The sequence below is a fragment of the Nematolebias whitei genome, unplaced genomic scaffold (assembly GCF_014905685.2).
Source record: "Nematolebias whitei isolate Nwh7 unplaced genomic scaffold, NemWhi1 Nwh_scaf_484, whole genome shotgun sequence".
NCBI lineage: Eukaryota > Metazoa > Chordata > Actinopteri > Cyprinodontiformes > Rivulidae > Nematolebias > Nematolebias whitei.
In genome coordinates, this window is record NW_023619029.1 from 626 (window position 1) to 10579 (window position 9954).

Below are 9954 nucleotides of genomic sequence, written 5' to 3' on the forward strand. Positions count from 1 at the left end.
CATTCCTCAACGTGAGAATGTTTGTAGTCCATGAAATTTAAGTTAACTTTCTGTGAGGTAAATATCTCTTTATAATTCTGTTTTAAACAGTTTGTGACGTTTTTGTGGTAAATACTTCTGCTGGTTGGTTTTGTGTTGGGTCAGGACCCTGGGGGGACAGGAGTGGACACCGGGGAGCATGGGGTGGGCGTGTCCTGCTGACGGCCAGATAAATGGGCTGTTGTTGTCTGCTGTCTTCAGTTTCTCCAGCAGTTCATCAGGCTCTCAGGTCAGCTGCCCTTTGTCTCTTTTACCGTCCATCTGTGAACTCTAAGAGCCAACATGGAAGCCATCAAGAAAAAGATGCTTATGCTGAAGTTGGACAAGGAAAATGCTCTGGACCGGGCCGAACAAGCCGAGGCAGACAAGAAAGGAGCTGAAGAGAGAAGCAAACAGGCAGGTTATAAAAAACAAACTCTTGTATCAAATCTGTATGAGATCAGTCCTTCTCATCAATCAGTAATTTAACTAAACCCACAAATTTAATAGAACTTAATAAAAGAAGAAAACAATGTGTGTTCACGTGACTGGTGTCCTAAGCCTGTTTAATGTTTCGTACCGTCAGCATGAAGACGAGCTGCTGCAAATGCAGAAGAAGCTGAAGGGGACAGAGGACGAGCTGGACAAATACTCTGAAGCCCTCAAAGACGCTCAGGAGAAGCTGGAGGTGGCGGACAAAAAGGCTGCTGACGTGAGTCGACCTGTTCCAAGCAGCTAACGCCCATTTAGTAAAGCTGAATAACAACGCTCACCAGCGCTGTCACTCCCTGACAGCTCTCTGAACAGAACAGGCAGACAGAAACACAGACTAGAAAGTACACCTCAGACAAACAGACACTTGAAATAACTTCTAAACTGTTCATGGCAGAAGTATGTTGAACATCCCGATTCATGCTCAATAATCCAGGTAGAAAAATCTAACGAAGTAAAGTCAGGTCCTCTGGACGGATTCTTCTTATTGAAACATTTTGTTATTTTATCCAAAAGACTTCTTCAGTCAGAGGAGCTGCAACAAACTCAGTCTTATAAACAGCACCTTCTCATTTCAATTTTAATTTCAAAGATACTTTATTAATCCCAAAGGGAAATGAATCGTTGTTCAACCAGTTCATCATCCAGTTTTCTGGTGACAGCCACATCTTGTTGTCCACATGCAATAGGAGGACCATCAGTCTAACAATAGATCGTGTGTGCCCTGATGGCTGCTGGCTATTCAGCCATCTCTATGAAGAGAAACTGTCCATCATTAAACAGGGGTGGAGGCCTCCGGGTTCAACTGTCCCTCTCTTACAATGCTGTTATTGCTAGTATCACTCAGCCCTCTGTGAATAGCAAGCAGCCGTCGGGGCACTAACGATCAATCGTTAGACTGATGGTCCTTCTTTTATATGTGAACAACTAGTTGTGGCTGTCAGCATCAAACTGGTTGATACACTAGAGAAGGTGCTGTTTATAAGAGTTTGTTGCAGCTCCTCAGACTGAAGAAGTCTTTTGGATTAAAAAAATGAAACGTTTCAAGAAGAAAAATCAGTCCAGAGGACCTGACTCAACTTTGTTAGATATCTGTTAAACATTAAAAAGACTCTAGTTTTGTAAATTTCATCTCCATCATGTGACTACCAAACATTAACCCAAGCAGCAGGTTTGGATTTATTGTCTTCTTTTTTTGTCTGAGTTGCGTCAGGAGCAGTGAGTCAGAATGAGACTTAATGGAAAGAAGAGGGGGGAAAGTACTTCATGAGTCTTAACTAACTGCACCGCACGTAAAAAGATGAACGATCGGACTTTTTTTCTGTGATGAAACAAAATGTGAATCTTGTCTCTTAAATTAAAAACCAAACCAAAAATGGGTGTTTTTAAACGTTAGACTTGATCAGGAGAATAGAACGCAGAGATGAAGAGTTTTACTCAGTGGTGCCACACATGGACATAAAAACAACTTTACAAATGACACAGTGTTTACAGAATAAAACGAACTGACTGAAACTATTATATTTATTGCACCAGACTGCTTCATCGAGGTACAAACAAATGTAAACGTTTTACTACTTGTTTCTATTTGTTTCATCAACTGGAATACATTTGAAGTAGTTTGCAGCGAAGTGATGCGGCAAGAAACAGAGGAAACAGTGCAACTAAACAGAAACAGTGAAAGGAAGATTGCGAAATAAAGCCCTAGATGTATGAGTTATGGGTCGACGAAGCAGACGATGCGTTTATGGTAAAACATGGCAGAATACACAAACACCACTCCCTAGATTTGGATCTTGACAAGATCTTTTAATTCTGAAAAATTTAAATAAAAATCTCAGCTTCAGTTTTTTATTGCAGCTTGATGTGAAAGGAGATTTTGTTGAGGGGGAGACTCAATCTTGGATTCTTGTAAAAAAAATAAAAGCCACGTTTTTGCATTTGAAAGAACGGGTTTAGTCTCATCTGCAGTTCGGACAGCGCGACTCGTCCCACACAGTGTCAGGTCCGGACCGAGCGGGCCTGCTGATCCACGGCCTCTCTGTGACATTCCATTCTCATGGCATCCCAAACGAGTGCAGCTGTCGGCAGGATTCAGAGACCTATTTTGACTGTGATGTCACTTGCTCAGCCTTGACTGGAAGCTGAACAATGGCTATGGTCCATTTTAGACGCATCAGTCATTGCGTCCAGGTCACGGTCTAGCAGGGGTGTCTTTCAGCTGGCCCTTCATTTATGTGCGCTTCTGGTGAAAGACGATCATTTGAGTTGGACAAAGACGTAACATTTAGGTAGAGTTCACAGCTAAAGGGACAGTTCAGCCATCTTTGAAGAAACGTTCTATGTTTAGTATCTCCTCAGCCGTGTTATGAATCAGGGAGAATGGAGGATGAAGAGAGAAGCAAAAGTCTTCCTGTGAGCAACTGATTGCCACGTTTTCATTGCTGTTCAGCCTCATTAAACAACTCTTTATCAAAAACAACACAACAGTGTGAAAGAATGTTACTTTAGCTAATATTTAACTCTTTACACTCGGTTACAAAAGATCAAGGTCAAGGTCAAGATTTCTTTATTGTCATTCTTACCACATGTGGTACATGTGATGGAACAAAATTGTGTACACAGAGTCCCAGTAACATGCAACAAAAGTATAAATTGTAAAGACAAACAGTAATAAGATCTAAGACATGAACTAAGAATTATGCTAAACTAAGAATACACTATACAAAATCAAAACACCGAACAACAGCAGCATGAACATGACTCTGTGTGAGCAGATGACCTAAAGGGGACCAAAATTAAAAACTTGGTCCAAGCCATGGGCCAGTCAAGTCAGACACCCAGCATCTTTTCCTGCAGGTTCATCATTTAGTTTGATGGGTTTCAGTAAAGGTTCTACTCTTTCACATCAAAGTCAGATTACTGAAAAATCCAAACTTTTTCTGGCTTCACAGTTATCTGTCATGAGAAGTCTGCACTAAAAGAAGTCCTTTTCAACAAAATGAGAAGCAATACAATTATTTTACATATAAAAAATCATATTGGGGGTGGGGACATATACGTAAGATGATAGCAATATGTATAGGCATGTCATTTTTTACAAAGAGTTCTGATTTAAACCCGAAAAAAGATTTAAACATTGGCCCTGGTTTGGTTAGCTTTTAGCCTAGCATGGATGAAGATTTTTGCATCTTCCTCCACTACCTGACCTCTAACTGATGATATGGTGCTAACAAGTGGTAACTCTCAGAACATCACTTCAAAGTTAACTGAACTATCCCTTTAAAGCAGAAATAAATCTACTTAAATAACCAAAAATGTGGACTCAGCTAGACTGGGGTCTGCAACATGCGGCTCTGGGGCCAAACGGCCCCTTTATTGTTGCTCTTTGAAGCTTTGACTAAAAATATTGCGAAATTTTACCAGTGTTCATATTCATGACCATGCCAGAAAAAAAGTTATTAGTTTTATTGACTATTTATTGGAAATGTGTGAAATCAATTTAACTTAAAATTTAAATTTAACTTAATATTAAATTACAAGAAGCCAAACTTTAAAATTATAAGGGTTTTATCATTTCAAAGTGGATACCCAATATTTTTCACAAAAAATAGACAGAAATCAGACTTGGCGTAAATTTTACACAGATGGTGTATTTTGGTTCTTGCTTTTGGTCCAACATGTAATACCAATACATTTTTTTTTGTTTTTTATTAAAGAGCTTTCTTTTATAAACATAAAGAGCTGTTTAGCTGCTCTGAATAAGCTTTATTTTGAAGAAGAGCTACAAATGGCATTTATGACCCAGTCTTAAAATAAAGGAAATGAAACATGCCAGTTGTCTATTCTGTTTTTTTATTCTTCAGCTGAGTTCATCCTCAGTCACTGCTGAAGAATGTCGAGTCTCCATATAGAAGGCACAGCTGTCACCAAACTAACACTTGTATAGCTAAATTAGTTTAGACCAACGTGAGCAAGCTCCAACCTTTAGTGCCAACCTTCCCAGTCTTCCACAGAGCTATCACAATGGAGGTGGTTACTTGTTACACCCAGAACAGAGGGACTGAGATGAAACTGAATCAGCTTGGAGTAAAAAGTGATTTTATTTACAGTATTTGAACATTTACAGTTGGCACTGGGAGGATCTGAAAAAGAAAGTAAGGTAAGCATGACTTTTGGTAGGTGGTGGTGAGGTTAGGAACAGATCATCTTTCCTTACAGATTTCTTGGTGGTTCCGTGGCATTTGAGGGAGAAGGTGGAAGATTCCAGGTATGTATGATCAGCGGAGGAGGAGAAGTTGACATGATAGTGGAGGTTACCATAAAGGATTGTAGTCGGACATGTGGTGAGAGGCTGAGGAGCAGCAAGACGGTCTGAGGCCATGGTAAGAGATCACAGGAGTTCAGGGTGAGGCTCGTCTTGGAAGCACAAAGGAGAAACAGACAATCCAGGATTTGGCCACAGGGAGACAGGTTCTAGGAATCAGGTAAGTATAAATCATTTATGAAAACACTAGGAGGCTGACAACAATACTGATTAGTGTCTAATGTCGCTGCAGGGAAAGAAACACTTCCACAGCCTCTTTAAGCAGGAGTTAGCCAGAGGAAATGGACCACAGCTGCTGCTCGTTGGCGTCACCCAGCACACAGGAACCACTGGAACCCTACAAGCGATCGTTGTTTGACTCATGTAAAAGACACTGTAGGATTTTCAAATAGAACCTGAGTTTTGATTAGTTGTTCATTGTTAATAAAATATCTTCCGAATTGTAAATTATGGATCTGGTCAGCTGGTCTCTCAACGCAATTGATGAAATTTTCTCGACGAGAAGACAGGGCAAAGGACAGGGCCTCATGCCCTGAAGGCACACTTGCAGCTGGATACTCTATGGATTCCTGGGAGCAGTGGAAGATGGTGTGTCTGTCCATATTGTCCATTGAGGATGTAGAAGACATGTACATAATTGGATTTATGATAACAGGATTTTTGCTTTTTGGGGTTGTATCTGCATATTGACAAATTCAGAAGATGGCAGCGCTTCTGGCAATTGTGAGGTTGCCTGCCTTGTGTGAAGGAATGTGCCGTGCTTGGAGCACTCAGACTCAGATGCTTTGTGAGCTAAGCTGTAAGCTGGATGAAATTTCTGAGAATTGCAGGCAACTTGTAGCTCCTGGAACTCACTAGCATGAAGGAATCGACCTTGGAGAAGCTACCAGCCCAGTAGAGTGACCACAAACTTTGGCTGTTTGGAGTCGCATTGAGACGTACTAGCAGAACTATGAAGGCAGACAAAAAATCAAGCAGAGTCGGACTGTCCCAAAACAGCTGTTATCTGAATCTGTCTTCCATGCTTGGCCTTGAAAAGGTCAACTATCTCAAATTTATCCTGGAGGTTATGTGAATAAGAAGGTCTACTCTGCCCCCATCTCCCACCCGCTCCCTTCCCGAGGACATCTGTGGACCTGTGTCAGAGCTGAGTCGGTTGATAGACACTGTGCCTTCTCTTATTAGGACCATAAAACTTTCTGGCAGTGCCCACGGACAACTTATTACCTTTGTCGTCCTCCTCATGCATAAATGTATTATGATGTCTTAGTATGTTGAGGTTTATGTGAAAAGGCCTTTTTTGAAACTTTCACACTGTGCCCCGGCCAGAACATAGTGCTGGATATGATTTTTTTTTTTTTACCTCCCCTCCCCTCGTGTTTCTCTTTTCCTTATTTACTTTTGTCTGTCTGAAACAGGTCTCTCTTGTAAATGAGTCCTTGAGGCTAAATGGGAACTAAACTGTATAAATAAAGGTTGAATATGATAAGGGAAACATAAGATCTTCCTCTTCTCCCCGTCCAGGTTGTTTGCTCAGAAGGCGCACGCGCTTATGTCAGAATTAAACAACATCTTTATTTTTACAGACTTCAAAATGCACGAACAAGAGAGAATTGTATATATTTTACCTGCATTCAGGGACCTTCTGTACAATTCTGCTGTATGTCAAGTCTGTTCCCACATTTATAGACTATCTTTCTCCACCCCGTGACACTTCCTGTTTTCAATTTCTATCCAATCAAACGCCTTACAGACTCTCTGAAGTCCCTCATATTCCCCATTCTTGTCCAATCAGTCCCCGATACACTTACTGGTTCCCGTCCATATTCAATCAGTCAGGCACACATTAGCTGTCATCTCTTTCAACTGAGTATGTGACACATTCCTCTTTCCATTGCACAAATTTGAGCACACACACACACACACACACACACACACATAATCTCACAATGACTGTGAGACTCTGATTATCCTCTTGGTAACTTAATACATTATCAAGACTTAGATTGCACTACGGTCATTCTGACCTGTTAAGCTGCTCTTTAACTCATCATTAATTATTTTATAATCCCCATACTCAAGTGATGTGAACTATAATTTAACTTTATAGTTAATCTCATTTAAATTAACAAGAACCTTTGGGGTTGATGTGCTGTTTCCTCATTAAAGGCCTTATAAGGGACTATTTCCCTACGGACAGTATAAAGTGTCATGGTTGATTTTAAAGTTAGCAGTCACTAAGATATATTATTTATTGACTTATGGCCTAGTTTACACATCTGACAGACATTCTAGCCATCTTTAAATGATCTATTTTCCATAATTCATAATTAAACCTTATATTCACCAACCCATATATTGTTATTTTCCTCAATTTATCATCAAAGATTATTTTATTCCTAACAAATAAAAAATATGTCTGCATTTATAATATTTGTTCTGTTTTCCTTGTATACAGAAACCCTTCTGTCCACAATCAGGGACTCATGTTATGATAATAAAAAATCTTATTATCATAAGTGGGGCAGCACAGTGGTGCAACTGGTAGAGCTGCTGCCTCTCAGGGAGCAGGTTACCCTGGTTCAAATCCCAGTCCGGGAGCCTTTCTGGGTGGAGTTTGCATGTTCTCGCCGTGTGTGCCTGGGTTTTCTCCAGGTACTCTGGTTTCCTCCCACAGACCAAAAACATGCATGTTAGACTGATTGATAACTCTAAATTGTTCCTAAGTGAGAGTGAGAAAGTGAATGGTTGTATGTCTCTATGTGGCCCTGTGATGGACTTGCGACCTGTCCAGGGTGTCCTCTGCCTCTCACACAGTGCTGGCTGGACATGGGCAACAGTGACCCCCCCGCGACCCAAAGAGGAAGAAGCGGGTAAAAGATCATGGATGGATGGATTATCATAAGTTTACATCACAAGATTATGTCACAAGAACGGAATACCCTGAACAACTCAGACACAAAAGTATGAGCTCAGTGCTTTTATTTACAGTGGATAATAATTTAGGATGAAACGAGGACACTGGGGAGCAAGGAGATGGGTCAGGTTCAGAGTTCTGCAAAGAAGGGTTAATCAGAATGTGCTGGTTCCTTACTAGTAGATGGATGGTAAGATGTTTGGTTCCAAGATCCTGTACAATCATGAGAAGATCCCGTATATTCAAGAATCCGTGTGGTTGGAGGGCGAGGAGAACAGCTGAAGAGCGCACTAAGGTTTCCAGAGGTTCAATAGGAGGTCCCAGTAATCAGGTAGGTCTCAGGAGGTTCACTGGAAAGATCATAGACAAAAGGTCATTAATCACAGGAATTTAGAGATTCACAAAAGGCTAGGAGCATGAACCATAGAAAGGATAATGCTCCAGCGTCAGAAGGAAGTCATCAGGTGCCTTACCATTTACTGTATATGCCTGGAGCCTCACCAGGACACACTGCTTGCAGGTGTGGTTGTATGGCGCCCTCTGGTGACCAGTAACAGGAACTCCCACAGTTTATTGATACTCTTATGAGTTCTGTCTTTATATATTAGTCTTGTTCCTCCAGTTGCAGACCTGAACTCTCAACCAGTGGTTCCCAATGTTGGAGGACCCTACATTATGTCAGAAAACAGCTTATTTTTGTTTCTGAGATGATAAATAAAATCGTATTAGCCTGTGATGGACTTGTGACGGGTCCATGGTGTACCATACGTTGCGCACAAAGACTTCTTGAGTTAGGGACAAGCGACCCTGTGACACTTGAGAAAAAACAGGTAAAGAAAATGGATGCATGAATTCCTACTGGAAAATTTACACATTTGTTACAAAAGAGAACAACAATGATCATAAATGGTGAAAATGTAGTATAATATTGGTTTATTCTATACGTGTTGTCATTATGGGCTTATTTATTTACTTTTTAGATATATTTGTGTAGTTCAGTCAAGATACATGGTTTGACATAGTTTTTATATGGGGTTGAAGGTTTGGTAGCAAAAATAATAAAATAATTACTTTTAGGGTAAAACGGAAGAAAATGCAAAGAAGAAGTTTAAAAGAAAACAAGTTTGAAGCAAAGAAATTGCATTTTATAAACCTAACAAGTCAGGGCCTCTGGATGGATTCTTCTTTGTTGAAACATTTTGTCTTTTATTCAAAAGACTTCTTCAGTCTGAGGAGCTGCAACAAACTCATTCTTATAAACAGCATCTTCTCATAGTGGATCAACCAGTTTACTGGTGACAGCTAGCTGTTCACATGCAAAAGGAGGACCATCAGCCTAACAAATAACATGAGCCTGGCGAGGCTCAAGGCAAGCGGCCGTCAGGGCACTAACAATCAATTGTTAGGTTGATGGTTCTCCTTTTTTACATGTGAACAGCTATTTCTGGATGTCATCAGCAAACTGGTTGATCCACTATGAGAAGGTGCTATTTATAAGACGGAGTTTGATGCAGCTCCTCAGACTGAAAAAGTCTTTTGGATAAAAGACAAAACATTTCAACAAAGAATCTGTCCAGAGGACCTGACTCAATCTTGTTAGATTTATCTACCTGGATTATTGAGCATAAATCAAGATGCATTTTATAAAATATGGTATGAATACTGAATCCTGAATGGCATTGCTGAAAATACTAAAAAGCCCAAAATTTAGCTGATGCACTAGCTAAAAATGGTAAAATGTTACCTTAAACTAAAAGTAGCTAAATGTTAGTTTTAAATTAAAATTAGAATTTATATAGCTAAAATAATCTTATTCTTCTTCTTTCAGCAATTCCCTCTTCAGGAGTTGACACAGCAAGTCTCCCTCCTCCATTTCATTCTATCCTCTGTGTCCTCTGCTTTCACTATGTCCTCTGTGTCCTCTGTCCCCACTCCACCTTCATGTCCTCTCTAACTGCATCCATATATTTCATCTTTGTCTTTTTCCTGGCAGCTGCATTTCTAACATCCTTCTACCAATATACCCACTGTCCATCCTCTGGACATGTCCAAACCACTGTCCCTTCTATGGACATGTCAAAACCACTGTCCCTCCTCTGGATATGTCCAAACCACTGTCCCTCCTCTAGACATGTCCAAACTATTCTTCCTCCTCTGGACATGTCCAAACCACTGTCCCTCCTTTTGACATGTCCAAACC

General features: G+C 40.4%; 1 protein-coding gene across 1 annotated transcript in view; it reads left to right on the forward strand.

Moving 5' to 3' along the window:
• Nucleotides 1–244: 244 nt before the first annotated feature.
• Nucleotides 245–9954, forward strand: part of LOC119429325 (tropomyosin alpha-3 chain) — a gene marked incomplete at its 3' end in the record, with an annotated part of 11777 nt that continues 2067 nt past the window's right edge. Inside the window, 2 exon segments of the mRNA XM_037696978.1 lie at nt 245–435; nt 605–730. Of these exon segments, the coding sequence (XP_037552906.1) occupies nt 322–435; nt 605–730 (240 nt within the window).